This window comes from Pezoporus wallicus, unplaced genomic scaffold (assembly GCF_028554395.1).
Source record: "Pezoporus wallicus isolate ANWC-B61680 ecotype Strahan unplaced genomic scaffold, APGP_CSIRO_Pwel_v1 contig_13696, whole genome shotgun sequence".
In the NCBI taxonomy this organism is placed as follows: Eukaryota; Metazoa; Chordata; class Aves; order Psittaciformes; family Psittacidae; genus Pezoporus; species Pezoporus wallicus.
Window position 1 is genome coordinate 73,877 of NW_026635673.1, and position 20,252 is coordinate 94,128.

General features: G+C 60.3%; 2 protein-coding genes across 4 annotated transcripts; one reads left to right on the top strand and one right to left on the bottom strand.

Moving 5' to 3' along the window:
* Positions 1-826: 826 nt before the first annotated feature.
* Positions 827-13,538, top strand: ITGA10 (integrin subunit alpha 10). 3 transcript variants are annotated; one of them, XM_057397268.1, is made up of 30 exons: positions 834-1,169; positions 1,982-2,093; positions 2,484-2,581; positions 2,703-2,791; positions 2,884-2,998; positions 3,078-3,205; positions 3,638-3,786; positions 4,296-4,446; positions 5,618-5,783; positions 6,247-6,320; positions 6,538-6,682; positions 7,232-7,380; positions 7,454-7,597; positions 8,774-8,977; positions 9,053-9,183; positions 9,258-9,424; positions 10,164-10,303; positions 10,425-10,532; positions 10,605-10,690; positions 10,762-10,903; positions 11,058-11,150; positions 11,460-11,536; positions 11,622-11,705; positions 11,803-11,887; positions 12,164-12,277; positions 12,347-12,433; positions 12,527-12,640; positions 12,796-12,891; positions 12,995-13,108; positions 13,193-13,538. In XM_057397268.1, exons 1-30 carry the CDS (start codon positions 1,127-1,129, stop codon positions 13,256-13,258), a joined length of 3,471 nt encoding a protein of 1,156 aa, XP_057253251.1. In that variant the 5' UTR covers positions 834-1,126; the 3' UTR covers positions 13,259-13,538. The 3 variants fall into 3 exon arrangements, 2 of the variants coding, with proteins under 2 accessions (XP_057253251.1, XP_057253252.1); XM_057397269.1 differs by lacking the exons at positions 1,982-2,093; positions 2,484-2,581 and having other exon boundaries at positions 836-1,169; XR_008970641.1 differs by lacking the exons at positions 11,460-11,536; positions 12,527-12,640; positions 12,796-12,891; positions 12,995-13,108; positions 13,193-13,538 and having other exon boundaries at positions 827-1,169; positions 11,594-11,705; positions 12,347-12,371.
* A 260-nt stretch (positions 13,539-13,798) lies between these two features.
* On the bottom strand, positions 13,799-19,232 carry RNF115 (ring finger protein 115). Its single transcript, XM_057397270.1, has 8 exons — positions 19,150-19,232; positions 18,711-18,762; positions 17,737-17,948; positions 17,296-17,367; positions 17,062-17,134; positions 16,067-16,160; positions 15,102-15,217; positions 13,799-14,520 (listed from the first exon to the last, which is right to left on the bottom strand). The coding sequence occupies exons 3-8, from the start codon at positions 17,922-17,924 to the stop codon at positions 14,416-14,418; spliced, it is 648 nt and encodes a 215-aa protein (XP_057253253.1). The 5' UTR covers positions 17,925-17,948; positions 18,711-18,762; positions 19,150-19,232; the 3' UTR covers positions 13,799-14,415.
* Positions 19,233-20,252: the final 1,020 nt, after the last annotated feature.

Sequence of the window (20,252 nt, forward strand, 5' to 3'; positions counted from 1 at the left end):
CCATCATTCCACATATTCCTCCTGGTTTTCCATATTCCCCCCATTATCCCAGATCCCCCCTCTAATTATTCCAGCGATTCCCTCCCCGTTATTCCACATATTCCCCCCATCTTGTTCCACATTCCCCTCTCGTTATTCCAAATCCCCCCGTTATTCCACCTGTTTCCCCCATTATTCTGTATTCCTCCCATCCACATACCCTCTCATTCCCTCCTGTTATTTCAAAGATTCCCCCCCTTGATCCCAGTTACCTCCCACTTATTCCAGGTATTTTCCCCCTTGTTAGTCCACGTATTCCCCCAGTTGTTTGTATTCCCCATGCTCCTGACTCCCACCATCAACTGCCAGGATCCAGTCCTTGATTCGCTGGGGATGCTGCCCTCCAATCCCCCATGGATCCAGTCCCTGTTCCCCTGGGATTCATCCTCCTTGGCATGCAGTCCTTGATTCCCTGCAATCCAAATCCCCCCGTGGAGCCAGTCCCGAAGTCCCTGGGGATCTCCACCCCCCCCGATGCTGTCCCCAATTCTCCCCATTCCCTGGATCCCTTTCCTAATCCCCTGAGGTTCCAGATTCCATTCCCTGGGATTCAGTCACTGTCCCCCTGGCATCCAGTCCCTGATCCCATGGGAATCATGGGGCCAGGAACTGGAGATGGGGACCATGAACAGGAGGCTGGGGACAGCATCCAGGAGGTGGGAACAACGTCCAGGAGATGGGAACACAGTGTCCAGGAGGTGGCAGTGTCACCCGGAGGACGTGGCACCCCTCAATGCCCCATTCCAACATCCCGCCTTGGAGCCGGGTCCTTGGGGATGGCGCTGCCCCATCCATGGGGTTCACATCCTGAGGGGTGGGGGGGACCCGCTGGGATAAGAGGACCCCACACACACGATGATCCCGCATCGTCCCGCCCGCTCCTTCCTTCCCCTCCTCTGTTTTTCCGTGGTTTTCTGCCACTTTGCCTGTTTTTCCAGCGTTTCTCCCCCAAAAAAGCCCCGCTCGGGCACGTTATTTATAGCAGCCAATGGGAGGCGAAGGAGGAGGGCGAAAAACTATGGAAAAACTCCAAAAAGAGGGGAAAAAAAAACCCCATCCCAGACGGAGACAGAGTCACCTTTGAGCCATGGCCATGGCAGGGGCCGGCTGCTGGATCCTCCTGCTCCCAGGTAACGGCGCCCCCAGATCCAACGGGATTTGGGGTGGGATTCGTACGGGAAGGTGCGAACCCCAACTCAGAGGGGTTCTGGGGGGGAAATCATCCCGATTTGGGGCATCTTTTGGGATGGGGGATCCCAAAATTCCTCCTGGATGTGGGGGGAGAAGCTGGATCCCACTTGGAGGAGCTGGGAAGTGGGGAAATCGATGCGGTTTGGGGGGGAGAAAGGGCAAAACTGGGCCAAAATGGGGATGTTGAGTTGGGGGTTACCAGCCGGACACTGAGGGCACGTCCAGGAAGGGGAAACTGAGGTGGGAAAGGAGGAACTGAGGCACCCATGGGTGCTGTGTGCTGTGTGCTGTGTTTGCGGTGCTGTATGTGGGGTGCTAGGTGCTGTATATGGGGTGCCAGTGCTGTGTATGGGGTGCTATATGTGGGGTGCTATATATGAGGTGCCAGAGCTATATGTGGGGTGCTGTATATGGGGTGCCAGTGCTATATGTGGGGTGCTATATATGAGGTGCCAGTGCTGTATGTGGGGTGCTATATATGAGGTGCCAGTGCTATATGTGGGGTGCTGTATATGGGGTGCCAGTGCTATATGTGGGGTGCTGTATATGGGGTGACAGTGCTGTATGTGGGGTGCTATATATGAGGTGCCAGTGCTATATATGGGGTGCCAGTGCTATATGTGGGGTACAATATATGGGGTGCAGCTGCTCCAATGCCCCCCCCAGGATCTCCCCCTTTCCCACCCCAATCCCGGGGCTGTGACCCCACATGGGGGTCCTGAAGACTCCCCAAACCCCTCCTGCCCCCCAGGCCTGTGTGTGGGGTTCAACATCGACGTGAGCCACCCATGGCTCTTCCATGGCCCGGCCCAGGCCCAGTTTGGGTACAAGGTGCTGCAGTGGGTGAATGGCACAGAGCGGTGGTGAGTGCACCCATGGGTGCTATGGGGCGGGGGGCACCCATGGGTGTTATGGGGTGGGGATGGGGGGGCGGCCATTGTGGGGGGCTAAAGCGTCCCCAGGGAGTGGAGGTGTGGGGCAGGGCAGGGGTGGTGGTGTCCTGAGGGGAAAACCGAGGCAGGAAAGAGGGAAGTGAGGCAGGGAAACTTGGCGCAAAAGGGGGAAATCAGCAGGGCAAGGGGCGATGGAGGCAAAGCGCGCTCCGTGCTTCCCGGGGCAGGAATGGGGCTCTGGGGCTCCCCGGGGTCGCTCCGGGGCCGATCCCGGCATTCCCGGCCGGAGCTTGGGCCGCGCTGGCGCCGCTCCCGGGCAGCCGCAGCCGGGCGGTGCCGGGACCCTCCGTGTCCCCGCAGGCTCCTGGTGGCGGCCCCGTGGGACGGCGACCGCCGCGGGGCCGTCTACAAGTGCCACGTCGGAGCCCGCGGCGAGCCCTGCGCCAGAGCCGACCTCGGTACCGCCGCGTCCATCGGGGGGGGGACCCTGCCCCTGGCGCCATTCCCGAGCCGCGGTGGGGCTCGGGGGGTCGGGAGGTTATCCCGGTGCTGACCCCTCGCACCCCTGTTTTCCCATAGGATCCGCAGCCCCGTGGCTCTTCCCTCTGCCCGAGCACAACATGCACTTCGGTATGACGCTGCTGGACTCTAAGGATGGGGGATTCATGGTGAGAGCTCCTTCCGAAGGGAAACTGAGGCCGGGATGTGGGTGGCTCCAAGCCACATTCCATGTGTCCCTGTGTCCCCCCACCGCGGCCAGGCTTGTGCCCCGCTTTGGTCCCAGCCGTGCGGAACCTCGCTCTTCAGCACCGGCATCTGCACCCGCCTGAATGGGGACCTGCGGGCAGTGGGGACCGTGGCGCCCACGGCACAGCGTAAGTGTGGGGCTTGGGATGCGGGGTAGGACATGCAGGGATGCGCCGGTGCCAGCCCTGTCCCCCCCTCACCCCACAGGCTGCTCCACGTACATGGACATCGTCATCGTCCTGGATGGCTCCAACAGCATCTACCCCTGGTACGAGGTGCAGAACTTCCTCAGCAACATCCTCAGCAAGTTCTTCATCGGGCCCGGCCAGATCCAGGTGACCCTGGGGGATCTCCAGGGCCGTGATGAGGTCCCCAGGGCCCAAATAGGGTCCTCAGGGCCTTAACAGGGTCCCAGGACCTTGGATTGATGCCATCATCCTTAGGGCAATGCTCTTGTCCCCATGGGGATGCCACCTCATGCATGTCCCCTGCATAATGTCCCCTTGTGCCAGTGTCAGCCCTGGGATGCTGGCAACATCCCTGGGGTGATGCCATTGTCACCAGGGTGCTGCTCTTGTCCCTGGGGTGATGCCAGAGTGCCCAGCATGATGCTGTTGTCTCTGTGCCAATGTCACCCCTGGGATGATGCCATCATCCCCATAGTGATACCACCCATCCCTGCAGTGGTGCCATTGTCCTCAGGGCACTGCTGTTGTCCCGGGGGGATGCCACCATTCCCGGGATGATGTCCCTGTCCCCTGGCACAGGTCGGGGTGCTGCAGTATGGGGAGCTGGCGGTGCACGAGTGGGACCTGGACCGGTTCCACACGGTGGAGGACGTGGTGGCTGCGGCCAAGAACATCAGCAGGCAGGAGGGCAGGGAGACGCGCACGGCACTCGCCATCCGGCAGGCATGGTGCGGGACTGGGAATGGGAGCTGGAATAGGGCTGGGATCTGGAATGGGATTGGATCTGGATCCAGAATTGGACTGGGGTCAGAGCTGGGCTCTGGTAGTAGGAACTGGGTGAGGATTGGGGTCATTGTTGGGTTAGAAATGGGATGAGAAATGGGGTTGGGGTCAGGATCAGGGTGAGGGTTGGGACTGGGGTTGGGATCAGGGTCAGAATCGAGATTGAGATTTGAGTTGGGGCTGGGATTTGGATCAGGATTGGGAGTGGGGGTGAAATTTGGATCAGGAATAGTATTGAAGTCAAGATCAGGGTCAGGACTGGGATCAAGATTTGAGTCAGGGTGGGGATTTGGATCAGGATCAGGGGTGAGATAAGGGTTGGGATTGAGATTGGGATCAAGTTGGGATCATGGTTGGGATGAGTCAGTCTTGCAGATTGGGATCGGGCTCAGGGCTGGGATCAGGATCAGGCTGAGGTTCAGGACTGGGATCAGCCCCTGTCCTCCCCCCCCAGCACGGCTGCATTCAGCGCGGCGCGGGGGGGGCGCGCAGATGCCACGCGCCTGCTCATCGTGGTGACAGACGGGGAGTCCCACGACGGGGAGGAGCTGCCCGAGGCGCTGTGGGAGTGCGAGCGCCGCAACATCACCCGCTACGCCATTGCCGTGAGTGCCCCCCTCCTGCGTCCCGCTGCATCCCCATCCTGCATCCCACCTGCATCCCCATCCTGCATCCCACCTGCATCCCCATCCCACTGCATCCCCATCCTGCATCCCCATCCTGCTGCATCCCCATCCTACATCCCACCTGCATCCCCATCCTGCATCCCCATCCCACTGCATCCCCATCCTGCATCCCCATCCTGCTGCATCCCCATCCTACATCCCACCTGCATCCCCATCCTGCATCCCCATCCTGCTGCATCCCCATCCTGCATCTCCATCCTGCTGCATCCCCATCCTGCATCCCCATCCCACTGCATCCCCATCCTGCATCCCCATCCTGCTGCATCCCCATCCTACATCCCACCTGCATCCCCATCCTGCATCTCCATCCTGCTGCATCCCCATCCTGCATCCCCATCCTGCATCCCCATCCTGCATCCCACCTGCATCCCCATCCTGCATCTCCATCCTGCATCCCACCTGCATCCCCATCCCACCTGCATCCCCATCCCACTGCATCCCCATCCTGCATCCCACCTGCATCCCCATCCCACTGCATCCCCATCTTGCATCCCACCTGCAACCCCATCATGCTGCTTCCCCATCCTTTGTCCCACTGCCTCTGCTCCTGCATCCTGGCTGGCATCCCTGCCCTGCTTCCACCACTGGGATCCTCATCCCACTGCATGTGGTCCTGCATCCCACATCCCACTCCATCCCCATCCTGCTGCATTCCCATCCCACATCCACCACCAGGATCCCCATCCCCATCCCACTGCATCCCCATCCCACTTCCTGGCTGCATCCCCAACCTGCTGCATCCCCATCCCATATCCTGCTGCATCCCTGTCCTGCCTCCAACACCGGGATCCCCATCCTGTATCCACTCCTACATCCTGGCTGCATCCCTGTCCTGCATCCTGGCTGTATCCTCATCCTGGCTGCATCCCCATCCTTCAGCCTGGCTGCATGCACTCCCTCATCCCAACTGAATCCCCTTCCTGCATCCCACTGCATCCCCATCCCACATCCCAACTGAATCTCCATCCTGCATCCCACCTGCATCCGGTCTCGCGTCCTGACTGAATCCCCATCCCCATCTTGCTGCATCCACTCCCAAATCCACCACTGGGATCCTCATCCCGCATCCTGCTGCATCCACTCCTGCCAGGTCCTGGGCCACTACCTGCGCCGGCAGCAGGATCCCGAGGATTTCATCCGGGAGATCAAGTCCATCGCCAGTGACCCGGATGAGAAATACTTCTTCAATGTGAGCGACGAGGCCGCCCTCAACGACATCGTGGACGCACTGGGAGACCGCATCTTCAGCCTGGAAGGTGCCGTGGGGCTGGATCGGGGATGGGATCCCCGGGAGGCTGCGGGCAACCAGCTGGAATCACACCTGGGATCAACACAAGTCCCATGAGGAGCAGCTGAGGGACCTGGGGGGTTCAGATGGAGAAGAGAAGGCTCAGGGGGACCTTATTGCTCCCTACAAATGCCTGACAGGAGGATGGAGCCAGGAAGGGGCTGGGCTCTAATCCCAAAGGATGGGACAAAAGGAAACAGCCTCAAGCTGCACCAGGAGAGGTTTAGATGGAGGTTGAGAAGAGTTTATCCACCCAGAGAGTGGTCAGGGATTGATCAGTGATGGAGTCGCCATCCCTGGAAGTGTTCCCAAACCATGTCCATTACTGCCATGGGTTAGTGCTGGGGAGCAGTTGGACTGGATGATCTTGAAGCTCTTTCCCACCCTGCCTGATTCCATGATTCCAGTCCCATCTCCTTCTCCCTCCCCAGGCACCCACGGGTACAATGAGAGCTCCTTTGAGCTGGAGATGTCCCAGATCGGTTTCTCCATCCACCCCCTGGAGGTGAGGCTGTTGGGATGGGCAGGATCCGGCTCCGGGAAAGGGCTGGAGCAGGATTTGTGGAAGTGGAAAACAGTCCTCAGCCCATCCCGGGGCTGTGCATCCCTGTCATGGTAGGGTCTGGGGACAATGAGGCATTGCCATACACATGGTGTCCTTGAGGCGTGACACACGCTTCCTCCCAAGCTCCCAGCATCATATGCCATGTTTCCACCTCCAGGATGGGATCCTCTTTGGCATGGTGGGGGCCTACGACTGGGACGGGGCCGTGCTGGAGGAGAGCCGGCGGGGCCGCATTGTCCCACCCAGGAAAGCCTTCCAGAAGGAATTCCCCCTGGAGCTGAAGAATCACGCAGCTTATTTGGGTATGGGGGTGGGGAGACATCCGGAGGGATGCACCGTGTCCCGGGGATGTGGGGCAAATGGGGGTTCATCAGCAATTAAAGGATGCTCAGTGTACCCAGTGTGCTCTGTGTCCCTGGGATGCTCAGTACCCTGGGATGTTCAATGCCCCAAGGATGCTCAGTGTCCCTGGGATGCTCAGTACCCTGGGATGTTCAATGCCCCTGGGATGCTCAGTACCTCTGGGATGCTCAATGCCACCAGGATGCCCTGTGTCCCTCGGATGCTCAGTACCCTGGGATGTTCAATGCCCCAAGGATGCTCAGTGTCCCTGGGATGCTCAGTACCTCTGGGATGCTCAGTGCCACCAGGATACCCTGTGTCCCTGGGATGCTCGATGTCCCCAGGATGCCCGGTGTCCCTGGGATGCTCGATGTCCCCAGGATGCCCTGTGTCCCTGGGATGCTTGAAACCATGGGACGCTCAATGCCACTGGGACACTTGGTACCCACTGTCCTTTGGGGACCCAGTCTTCCCAGGGATGCCACCACCATGCTGTGTCCCCACTCCAGGTTACGCTGTGTCCTCACTGCGGCTGCCGGGGGGGCAGCAGCTCTACGTGGCCGGAGCCCCTCGCTTCCAGCACAAGGGCAAGGTCATCCTCTTCCATATGGACACCATGGGGGCCGTGACGGTGGCGCAGGCGCTGACAGGGGAGCAGGTAGGGGCTGTGTGGGGCAGGGGAGGGGGGCTCATGGCAGCCCCGGCCTGACCCAGCCCTGCTGCACCCCCAGATAGGCTCCTACTTCGGGAGCGAGGTCTGTGCCCTGGACGTGGATGGGGACGGTGCCACCGATGTGCTGCTGGTGGCGGCTCCCATGTACCTGGGAGAGCAGAGCAGGGAGATGGGGCGGGTGTACCTGTACACGGTGGGGCAGGTGAGGGGTGCAGTGGGATTGGAGGGGTTGTAATGGGACTGGGGGGGATGCAGTGGGATTGGGGAGGATGCAATGGAATTTGGGGGGATGCAGTGGGATTGAGGGGGATGCAGTGGGATTGGGGAGGATGCAGTGGGATTTGGGGGGGATGCAATGGGACTGGGGAGGATGCAATGGTATTGGGGAGGATGCAATGGAATTTGGGGAGATGCAGTGGGATTGGGGGGATGTAATGGGATTGTGGAGGATGCAATGGGATTGGGGGATGCAATGGGACTGAGGGGGATGCAATGTGATTGGGGAGGATGCAATGGAATTTTGCGGGAGATGCAGTGGGATTGGGGAGATGCAATGAGATTGAGGGGGATGTAATGGGATTGGGGAGGATGCAATGGAATTTGGGGGGATGCAGTGGGATTGGGGGGGATGCAATGGGATTGGGGAGGATGCAATGGAATTTGGGGAGATGCAGTGGGATTGGGGGATGCAATGGGATTTGGGGGGGATGCAGTGGGATTGGGGGGGATGCAATAGGATTGGGGAGGATGCAATGGGATTGGGGAGGATGCAATGGAATTTGGGGGGATGCAATGGGATTGGGGGGATGCAATGGGATTGAGGGGGATGTAATGGGATTGGGGAGGATGCAATGGGATTGGGGGATGCAATGGAATTGAGGGGAATGCAATGGGATTGGGGAGGATGCAATGGAATTTTGGGGGGGATGCAATGGGATTGGGGAGGATGCAATGGAATTTGGGGGGGTGCAGTGTGATTGGAGGGATGCAATGGGATTGGAGGGAGGCAATGGGATTGAGGGGGATGTAATGGGATTGGGGAGGATGCAATGGGATTGGGGGATGCAATGGAACTGAGGGGGATGCAATAGGATTGGGGAGGATGCAATGGAATTTGGGGGGGGATGCAGTGGGATTGGGGGGATGCAATGGGATTGGGGAGCATGCAATGGAATTTGGGGGGGGTGCAGTGGGATTGGGGGGATGCAATGGGATCTGGGGGGGGAATGCAGTGGGATTAGGGGTATGCAATGGAATTTGAGGGGATGCAATGGGCTTGGGGGCAGGATGTGGGGGGGATCCATTGCCCAGGGTCTCCCCTGTCCCCCTCCACCTCCCGGTGCTCCCGCGGGTACCGAGGCCGCGCCGTGCCCCGCAGCGGCTCCTGGCCCCCGCCGGGACCCTGCTCGCCGGGCCGAGGCCGCAGGATTCCCGCTTCGGGTACTCCATGGCCGCGGTCCCGGACCTCAACCACGACGGCTTCAACGACGCTGCGGTGGGGGCGCCGCTGGAGGACGGGCACCGCGGCGCGGTCTACATCTACCACGGGGCGGCGGGGACCCTCCTGCCCCAGTACAAGCAGGTGGGGCGGGGGCAGGAACCGGGGCGGGGCGGCGGAGCGCAGCCTCGTACGAGCCAGCGGTCCCTCGTCCCGCAGCGCATCGAGGCGGCGGCGCTGGCTCCCAGCCTCAGCTACTTCGGGCGCAGCGTGGACGGGCGGCGGGACACGGACGGGGACGGGCTGGTGGCCCTGGCCGTGGGCGCGCAGGGGGCGGCCGTGCTGCTGCGGTGAGTGCTGGGCGCGGGGCAGGGCTGCGGGTCCCGGCCCCCGCGGAGCCCCCACCCCGGGACGGGCGTTGCAGGTCCCGCCGGATCGTGCGGGTGACGGCGTCGCTGCGCGTGGAGCCTCCGGCCATCAGCGTCACGCAGCGGAGCTGCCGCCGCGGCGGAGCCGCCGCCGTTTGCCTCCGCGCCCGCCTCTGCCTCCGCGCCTCGGAGCGCGCCCGCGGCCGGGCCCAGAGCGGCTTCCGTGAGTGCGGCGGTGGGGGCGGCCACGGGGGGGCTGGAGCATCCCTGGGGTGTCCGTGGAGCATCCCTGGGGTGTCCGTGGAGCATCCCTGGGGTGTCCTTGGAGCATCCCTGGGGTGTCCGTGGAGCATCCCTGGGGTGTCCTTGGAGCATCCCTGGGGTGTCCATTGGGCATCCCAGGGGTGTCCGTGGGGCATCCCTGGGGTGTCCTTGGAGCATCCCTGGGGTGTCCGTGGAGCATCCCTGGGGTGTCCGTGGAGCATCCCTGGGGTGTTCTTGGAGCATCCTAGGGGTGTCCATTGGGCATCCCAGGGGTGTCCGTGGGGCATCCCTGGGGTGTCCGTGGAGCATCTCTGGGGTGTCCTTGGAGCATCCTAGGGGTGTCCATTGGGCATCCCAGGGGTGTCCATGGAGCATCCCTGGGGTGTTCTTGGAGCATCCTAGGGGTGTCCGTGGAGCATCCCAGGAGGTCCTGGAGAAGCCTCTGGTGTCCCTGAGCAATCCCAGGTGACCTTGGAGCATCCCATGAGCATCCCAGGGTGTTCCTGGAGCATCTCTGGAGTATCCCAGTTGTTCCTGGAGCATCCCAGGGTGTCTCTTGAACATCCCAGGCTGTTCCTAGAGAATCCCTGGACCACCCCAGGGTGTCTCCACAGCACCCCAGTGCTATCCCCACAGCCCCACGTGCTACCCCAGGGATATCCCATCCCTATGGGTGATGCCATCTCATCCCGGTGCAGGGCTTCAGTACAACATATCCCTGGAGGAGGGGACCCCGGCTAGGGCTATCTTCGACTCAGGGGCACGGCGCCTGCTGCTGCAGCACCTCGAGCTGTGGCCAGAGCAGCCAAGCTGCCTCCGCTTCCCATTCCATGTCCTGGTGAGCCCCTGGAGCATCCCGGGTGCCCCTGGGGCATTCTGAGTGTCCCTGGAACATCTCTGGTGTTCCTGGAGGATCCCATAGCACCAGGGCCTCACTGGGGCCCACTCATCCTCCCCAGGACACCACGGACTATCTGCGCCCCGTCAGCATCACCCTCAGCTTCGCCATGGCTGATCCCAGTGGACCGGTGCTGGATGAGGCATCACCCACCACCATCCGGAAGCTGGTGGGTGCTGGGATCCTTCCCAGGATCCTTCCCCCCCTCTTGGCATCGGGAATCACACCCGGCTCCTTCCAGATCCCCTTCTTCAAGGAGTGTGGGGAGGACAATGAGTGCATCACCGACCTGGTGCTCAAGGCCACCATGGACATCGTGGGCTCCAGGTATGGGGGTCCCCGGGGTGTCCCCAGGGCTGAGCTGTGCTCTGGGGCTGTGACCACTCTGGGTGCTGCAGGGAGAGCCCCCACGTCCTGCGCAGGGGCAGGAGGAAGGTGCTGGTGGACGTGGTGCTGGAGAACAGGGAGGAGAACGCCTACAATGCCAGCCTGGAGCTCCGCTACTCCGGCAACCTCCACTTCTCCAGCCTCACGCTCCAGGTACGGGGTCCCCCCCATGACTTGGGAGATGGGGTCCCTTTGGTCCCAAATGGGTCCTTCAACCCATCCTGGGTGGGAGATGGGGATCCCTGCGGCTCTGGACCACCCCCCCACCCCCCCCCAGCCATAGGTGACATGTGTGTCCCCACGGCAGGACCACAGCCCAGTGAAGCTGGAATGCTGGGCACTGCCGGGACACCGCCGGCTCTGCAGCGTTGGGTACCCCGTGTTCCCCTCATTGGCCAAGGTAGGGGACAGGGGAACACCCCCCAGAGCACCCATCGCACCCCATTGCCACCCATTGCTACCCCATTGCCACTCACTGCCAGCCATTGCCACCCCATTGCCACTCACTGCCACCCATTGCCACCCCTTCCGACCCCATTGCCAGTCATTGCCACCCATTACCACCCCATTGCCACCCACTGCCACCCATTGCCACCCATCACCACCCCATTGCCACCCATCGACACCCCATTGCCACCCATCGCCACCCCATTGTTGCCACCCCATTGCCACTCATTGCCACCCACTGCCACCCCATTGCCACCCATAGCTCTCCTTTACCCTGGAGCTGGAGTTCAGCTGCTCCGTGCTCCTGGACCGAGCCAATGTCACCCTGGAGGCCACCAGGTAGGAGCAGGGTGCTGGGGGCTGCACCCATAGCAGCGGTATTGGGGGTGTCCTCAGGGTCCTCCCTCACTCTCCCTCCATCCAGTGACAGCTCCGAGGCCAGGCAGGAGGACAACGTGGTCCAGCTCTCGGTGCCCATCCGCTACCAGCCCGACCTCTTCCTCTCCACGTAGGAGACATGGAGCAGGGATCAACTGGGGGGAGTTTTATGGCACTGGGGGTGTTTATGGTGCTGGGGGTGGATCCAATCCCATCTCATCCCACAGTGATTCCAACCTGCGCCGTTACGAGATTCACCCACCCAGCACCTTCCCCCATGGTCCTGGCCCAGAATTCCGGACCACGGTGAAGGTGGGATATGGGGTATGGGGGGTGGGAAATGGAGGTGCGGGATATGGGGATGCAGGATCTGGGGGTGTGGGATATGAGGATACAAGATATAGGGGTGTGGGATATGGAGATGCAGGATATGAGGATGCAGGATACAGGGGTCTGGGAAACAGGGATGTGGGATGCAGGATACAGGGGTGTGGGATGTGGGGATGCAGGATACAGGGATGCAGCATACAGGGGTGTGGGATGCGGGATACGGAGCAGTCCGGGGGATCTCACCCCATTCCCCCCCAGGTGCAGAACCTCGGGTGCTTCCCGGTGCGGGGCCTGTCCCTGCGCCTGTCCCTGCCCGCGCTGGGCCCGCGCCGGGTCCCGCTCCTGCCGGTCACCCGCGTCCTGACCCACAACGTGAGTCCTGCGGGGGGGCGCGCGGGGGTCCCTGCACCCGCTGCGGCTGAGCCCGTGTGTCCCCCCCAGGCCACCTGCGTGCTGCGGACCCCCCCCGAGGGCACGGCCGCGGTGGTGCCGGTGCAGCCCGAGGACCTGCAGCGCGTGGAGCAGCTGGTGAGAGGCGGGGGACGCAGCGCATCCCCCCCCCCCCCAGCACCCCCAGATCCCCCAGCACCCCCAGACCCCCTCACTCCGTGTCCCCCCCAGGACTGCACCAACGCCTGGTGCCAGGAGCTCAGCTGCCGCCTGGGGCCGCTGCACCGCGGGGACGAGGTCTCGGTCCACATCCTGCGCAGCATCCACACCGCGTTCTTCCATGGGGTGAGGGGTGCTGGGGGGATATGGGTGATGGGGGAGGATATGAGGTGAGGGCGGATATGGGGTGCTGGGGAGGATATGGAGGTGCTGGGGGATATGAGGGTGATGGGGGAGGATATGAGATGGGACCATCCCATCCCGTTTCGTTTCCCCCCAAGGCTCCATTCCGCAGTGTGCGGGTGCTCAGCAGTGCCTGGCTGCAGGTCCCGCCCAGCAGCGCTCTGGTGCTGGAGGAGGGGGCGCAGCGCAGGGAGGTAGGAGCCCCCCCAGACCCCGCACCCAGTCCGGGGTGCAGGTGGCAGGGAGCACCCCCCCTTACTCCCACTTTCTCCCTGTGGCTCCTCCCTCGTCCTGCAGATGGTGCTGGAAATCCTGCAGGGGAAGCGGGTGCCAGTATCCCTCTGGATCCTGGTGGGCAGCGTCCTGGGGGGGCTGCTCCTCCTGGCGCTCATCATCTTCTGCCTCTGGAAGGTGAGATGGGGCCGGGGGAGGCTGTGTCCTTCATTGCCCTGCTCCCTCCATCCTCACCCTCCACCCTCTCCTTCTCTCCCCCAGCTCGGCTTCTTCACCCGCAAGAAGCCCCCCAAGGAGGAGGAGGAGGAAGAGGAGGAGACGCAGTGAGGGCAGGAGGGGCCCCTGGCACCCAGCACCGTGGCCTTGGGGAGCACCAGGGGCTCGGGACTCTGCCCCCCCCAACCTCGGCTCCATCCTTGCGGAGGGCGATGCCTCCGCTGGGGCTGGATTGTGCTGGCACTGGGATGCAGCCACAAGAGGTCGGGAGAAGGAGGAAGGAGCCCCCCAAGTGTCACCTGAAGGGTCGTGGAGGTGGGGAAAAAGGGGGGAGCAGCGGGTGGGAAGGAGCAGCACCACCAATAAAGCTCAGCTCTGCGGAGGTGCTCAATGCTGGTACCCGGGATGCTGGAGTGCTGGGACCCAAACCACCCCCCTCTGCCCAGGGTGTCTGACAGCACCATGGAATGATGGTGAGCACAAGGGGGGGTGGTGGTGTAAAAGTCAAATATGGATGAAACGGCACAGAAATTGGTGGTGGGGGGGAAGCCCAACAGGATGAATGTCCACAACAAAGAGGGGATGGACCAAAGGGAGGGTCAGGGTGGGTCCACACCAGGATTTGGGGGTGAAGAAGCTGCACAGGTCAAGTGGGTTCCTAAAGGTTGCCTTTAATGTGGTCCATAGGGTACAACCCGGAATGGTGCTGGGCAGGGGGAGGCTTGGACAGACCCAGAGGAGCCAAACCCCCCTCCCCCCCAATCTCCACCACCAGCCACTAAATCCTGCTCAGAGCCGGGGCCCAACCACGCTCCCGTCCCCTCGGCCTCACCTGAGACACCTCCAATGGTGTGTGACAGCCACCGTTGCTCCAGTGCCAAAGGAATCCCCAGCCAAATTCTCCTGGATTCACTTCCAACCCCCTCCTGCTGCGGGGGGGCAGAGGGGAGAAGCCCCAAATCCCCTTTCCCACCCCAAGCTCTGTGCCAGGAGGGGGCTGCCCCCCCCTTGGGATGGGGTAAAGGGCTCCCAAAGTATAAAACTCAAGGCAAATCACTCCAAAAGAAAGGAATTTCGGACTAGAGAGGCGATTCCAATGGAGACACTGGGAGAAGGATTCGGGAGAGAAAGCCAGCACTCGGTGCAGTGAGTCCCTCCCTGCTCTATGGTTCCTGCTACTCTGGGTTGGACTTGGAGGTTGGAATTGGAATACGATGTACACTGGGGGGGGATGCTCCAGGCAGAGCCCCCCGGGAAGCTCGGGAGCATCAGAAAGTCCATCGCTCCTGCACTTGGCTGGGAGAGGCCTCCGGCGGGTGCCGGCTGGAATCCTCCCCCTTGAGGCTCTTCCTGCACACAGGACATGTGTCGTGCTGCAAGAGAAAGGGGAGGGATGAGGGACAAGAGGAAGCGGCTTCAGGCTGCACCAGGAAGGATTTAGTTTGGATACTGGGAAGAGTTTATCCACCTAAAGGATGCTCAGACATTGGAACCAGCTGCCCAGGGAATGGTGGAGTCATTGGAAGTGTTCCCAAACCGCATAGGCAAAGCCCTCAGTGCCATGGGTTAGTGGTGGGGAATGGACTTGAGGAGCTTAAAGGTCTTTTCCAATCTGGTTGATTCCAGGATCGAGGGAATGATGCTCAAATGGTTGCTTTCCCAGGGGGATAATACCCAGAACATTGAGATAAGAATGAATGGAGGGGTGGGATGAGAAGGAATGGTTTCCAACAGGAGGAGGGAAGAGCTAGATGGGATACTGGGAAGAAGAGTGGTGGCACACTGGAATGGGTTGAAAGGAGAAGGTTTGGACATCCCATCCCTGGTAGTGTTCAAGGCCAGGGTGGATGGGGCTTGGCACAACCTGCTCTAATGGAAGGTGGCCCTTCCAAGCCAACCCATTCCAGAATTCCAGGATTCCCAAAGGGCCTGGAGCTGGGACAGAGGCTCTTACCAGCTCTAACCAGGGCACGATGCAGTTGCTGTGGAAGAAGTGGTTGCAGGGCAGCTGCCGGACCTGCTCGGCCACCGCGTAGTCCTCTTTGCACACCGGGCACTCCAGGCCTGTATCTGCAAGAGACATGAGGAGCTTTGACTCACCAGCCAAACTGGGACCAGCAGCATTCCAGAGCCTGGGATTGAAGACAACACAGAAAAAGGATCAGTTAAACTAAGGTGATTCGAGCTGAATCTTTAGGTTCGCAAGGGGGATGCTTCCATCACCCATCCTTGTGCACTGAGAGGTGGCAAATCCCAGCTCCCTGTGATGCCACACCACAGGCATCCCAGCTCCAGCAGTTCCAACAGAAGACACTGAGCATTCCAACATGGACGTTTCCTGGCCAGGAAGAGACTTCGGTGTATTCAAAACACCAGTCAAAACACAAGGAGCTGTTGTGGAAACTGGTTTTCCCATCACTTGGTCCCTTTGGAGCAGTCGAGCTGAAGCAATGGAGCAGCTCAGAGGAAAAAGGACAAACACAGGGAGAAAAGAATCCCTGGGATGAGCTCACTGCAAAGCCAGGAATGTCTGCAGAAAGCCACAGGAAGGCGGGAGTTTCACATGATTCCAGAGCAGGAACATGGTCAGAGCCAAGGTGAAAGAGGAGAAAGCAAAGCCCTGTTCTGGGACCAGGACCTGGAGACTGGAACCAGGACCAGGAGACTGGGACCAAAGAGAACATCTGGAAGCCACTGGGGGGGGGGGGGGGGGTGTCACCCCAAAGAGGTGCCACGAAGACTATGGAATGATGGAGGTTGCTGGTGGTGGTGGGAGCTGCACTTCAGAGGTGCCCAGCAGCACTTCCCAATGCTCCCAATGCACATCCAGGTGGTGATCCAGGCCTCCATCAGCCAGGGAATGCCAGGGTCACCATAAAGCCTGAGGGGACAAGTGACATGGGGGGGGGTGGCACCTACCGACTTGTTCCTGAGTTACTGTCACTGTGGGGAGGGAGGAGATCTTCTCCTTGTCAGCAGGAGGGGGACCAGTGTTCTCCAGCTGCCCCAGGAGCTGTGGAGAGGGAAACAGGATGAGGAGGAGGGATCTGCCTTGGAATCAACACATCAACAGGAGCATCGGTCCCTTCTGCTCATCATGGAATGGGTCGAAGGGACCTTAAAGCTCCTCCAGGTCCAACCAGGGCCACCACCCACTGGGCCACGTTGCTCCAAGCTCCATCCAACCTGGCCTGGACCACTTGTGGCCCAGGCTCCTGCGGGTCTGCACTTGGGCTGAGCTCTTTTCCCAGTGTTACAGCTCCATGACAGGAATTTCATGCTCTGACCCAAATTCACCCAACAACAGCTTCAAGCATGGTCAGGGAAGGTGCAGAGAAGCCTCATTGAGCTTTGGAAGCCACATGAAAGCCTGGGATGGCCAGAGCTGCTGCTCCAGATCCCATGGGAAGCTGTGGAGCCTGTGCTGGGCTGTAGGGTGGGAGGAAGGCGCCAGCTCCCAGCAGCCATGTGGGATGCAGCCTCCTTTTGGGAAGCAGGGAGGGTGCGAGAGCCAGGGGCTCCTTGGGAAGGGCACCAGATGGATTCAGCATGACACCAGCAGCCAAATTAGCTCCTGGTGAAGCATCCATCTGGGATGCCAGGGATGGAGGCTGAACACCCCCAATGCAGCAAGTGGAAGGTGTTCCATGGCTTTAGATGAACTTGAAGCTCTCTTCCAACCCAACCCATCCCATGCTGATGCTATGAATCCTCAAAGGAGGCAGCCAAAGCTTCCAGGAAGCAGGACAGGGCTCATCCCTCTATGAACCACAGCAGGAACCAGCTCTTGGGCTGAGATCCTGTATCTCCAGAGGAACAAGGTCTGAGGCCCCTGGAGAGGCAGGACACAAGCAGCCACCCCCCCACCAGCAAAAGGACCCAGCTCAAAGCCCAGCACACAAGGAGGGTCTTACCTGGGTGACGATGGCATCAAGGCCACTCTGTCCCCAGGCATAGTCCCCGGGGTTGGAATGCAGCATCCCGCTCCTGCGGATGGGAGCAGAGGGTCAAAGGAGCCCTTTCCCTATCCCAAAGAACCTCTGGGCTGCGCACAACCCTCCCCACTGGGAAAGCAGAGCTCCCCAGCACCAGGCAACTGGTTTGGACTGGTCTGGACTGGTATGAGCAAAGCCACATGTGCTACTCACCAGGAGAAAGGGTGTTGGGAGCCAGGAAGTGCTGAGTTTGCAAAGAAGCCTGCAAAGATCTGCTGGATTATGCTGGAGAGGGAGCGACGGCAAGAGCAGACAAGGAACAAGGTGAGCATCAACCCCAGGGCAGCAACAGCCCAGCAGAACCCCCCCCAAATCCTGCACAACACAAGCCCAAGGCAGGACGAGCACAAGGACAGGAGGGATGAGAGCTCAACCCAGCATTCCCAGTAGCTCTAGAACAGGCAAAACCCCCCTTTCCCTATGCACAGCTCTGATTCCAGCTGAGGGGAATGAAGGCAGAGCATGTGATGGGCAAACCTCTGGTCACCCACAGGAGCCAGGACCCCGTTTTCTCTGCCCAAATCCAACATTTCCTCCTCCAAATCCCACCTTTTTCCACTGATGGGACAGGGAGGTGCTTCCTGAGGCACTCACCCCTCGATAGCAGGAGACCTGTCGGGGCGGGAGCTGCCCCGGGCCCGGTACCTCCGTGTCATGGGCAGCCGGGGGGGGCGGCTGGGGCCCCAGAGGTCAGCATGGGCTTGGTGGCCCCTCTCAGTGTCCCTGTTGTCCTGCTCCAGGGAGCTGCTGCTCAGGAAGGGTCGGAAGTCCGGGAAGAACATCGTGTGGTCCAAGTGGTCCCAAAGCTGGAGGAGGGAAGAGAAGGGGGAAGCCACATGAAGCACATCCCACGGAACTGCGCTGCCAAGGCGGAGGTTGGAAAGTCCAACTCGCCAGCAGCACTTCAGCACATTCCCATGGTTTCCATGGCTCCCAAGGGAAAAAAGCTTGGCTAAAGTGCTTAATTATAGCCCAGCTCATCAGCTGAGCCACCCCCAGGAAGCCCAACACGGCAGCTCTTCCGTGCAACAGCACCCATCCTTGGAGCCACCCAGGGCTCTCTGTGCCTTAGGCAGGCCTAAAACCCACTAGGGGGTTATTCCTTCCATCATTCCCTTGGATCCAGCTCCCATGGATACAAGCAGGGGATTTCTAAAGTGGGTTTATGGTAGCATCAGAACGAGCAACCAAGGAGCATTGAACAAGAAACATAGGAGCACGAGTGCAGAAGGGATAGCAAAGGAGCAGCCTTGGACTGAGGGTGGGAATTCGATGCTAACCCAAGGGACAGCAAAGGAGAAGCCATGGACTGAGGGTGGGAATTTGATGCTAACCCAAGGGCTGTTCTCCTCTTAACCTGGAGCAGACCCTCTCTGGGGGCTTGGGAATGGGGTAGGAAAAGAGGCTTCCACCCCTCGCAGCTCCTGCTCTATGCCACAACACATGGAGCTGGTTGGGATGCTGTAGATGGTACAACTCAGAGTGGCAGCAAGCAGGAGGAACACTTTCACATATCCCAACATATCCCAGGACGGGGTGGAAAGGAGGAGCAGGAGAGCAGCGCTCACCTCTGCAAATTGTGTGGCCGGGCTGTCATCGATGCCGCTGCCATCGAGAAAGCTGGAGGAGAAAGAGGAGAAGGAAAGGAGGTGACACTTCCAAAGCCACATCCCATTCCAGGCTGAAACAGATGGAGCTCGGGAGCAACCCCCGTTTGAGAATCATGGAATCCTGGATTGGCTTGCAAGGGACCTCAAAGCTCATCTAAAGCCATGGGACACCTTCTGTTAGAGCAGGCTGCTCCAACCTGGCCTTGGATCCTGCCAGGGATGGCAACTCCATTCAACCCATCCCAGGGTCCCACTGCCCTTAGCTTCCCAGTATTCCCTCTAACTCTTTCCTCTTCCTCTTGGAAGCTGCTCCTCCTCATCCCATCCCTCCATCCCTTCTCACATGAATGTTCCACCATAGTGCCTTCAGTCTCCACAGCAAGAAGTCCAAACCCACCCCAAACCATTCCCTTTACTTTGGCATTCCCTGTCTTCTGCCCCTTTTCCATAGCTTTGGAGAGGAGAAACCAGGGCTGGAACTACCTGGAATCCTCAGTGACCTCCTCGATGAAGCCAGACTCGCACCGTGGGCATGTGTATTCCTGCCAGGACAGAGGAAGCTGGGATTAGCCACCAAGGCTGGGAATTCAGCTCCTAAACTTCCACACCAAAAAGCCACCGTGGCTTCCTGCTGCCTCCCTGTGCCTGGAAAGCCCAAAAGCAGCCAGAGGACAGGGATCCTGACGTTCCTCCTGGTTCCTCAAACCAGGAATAAAGTTTCTGGGAAAAGTCTCCTCATGTGGAACCAAACCCCAAAGGCCCCAGTGAGCTTCCAGCCCTTGGGATCCATCCTGCAGCTTTGGGTGGGATCTGGGGGCTCTACTGCATGAAGACCCATCAAACCCCATCAGAGCCCCGTCAAACCCCACCAGAGCCCCATCAAACCCCATCAACCCCACCAGAGCCCCATCAAACCCCATCAGAGCCCCGTCAAACCCCATCAGAACCCCGTCAAACCCCACCAGAGCCCCGTCAAACCCCACCAGAACCCCATCAAACCCCACCAGAGCCCCATCAAACCCCATCAACCCCACCAGAGCCCCATCAACCCCACCAGGGCCCCATCAACCCCACCAGAGCCCCATCAACCCCACCAGAGCCCCATCAAACCCCACCAAGACCCAACAGAGACCCAAGAGATCCCCATCAAACTCCAACAGAACCTAGTAAACCCCATCAAGACGCATGACATACCCATAAAACCCCATCAAAGCCCTACAGAGACCCATCAAGCCCCACCAAACCCCAACAAAGAGCCACCAAAGCCCATTAAGACCCACCAAACCCCAACAAAGGGCCACCAAAGCCCATTAAGCCCCATCAAGCCCCATCAAAGCCCAACAAAGAGCCACCAAAGCCCATTAAGCCCCATTAAGCCCCATCAAGCCCCAACAAAGAGGCACCAAAGCCCATCAAGACGCCCCAGGCACTGTCTCTGCCCCCTCTCTGGAGATCCAAGCCCCCGCGGCAGCAGCAGGGCCTTGGGGGCACCCACTGCAC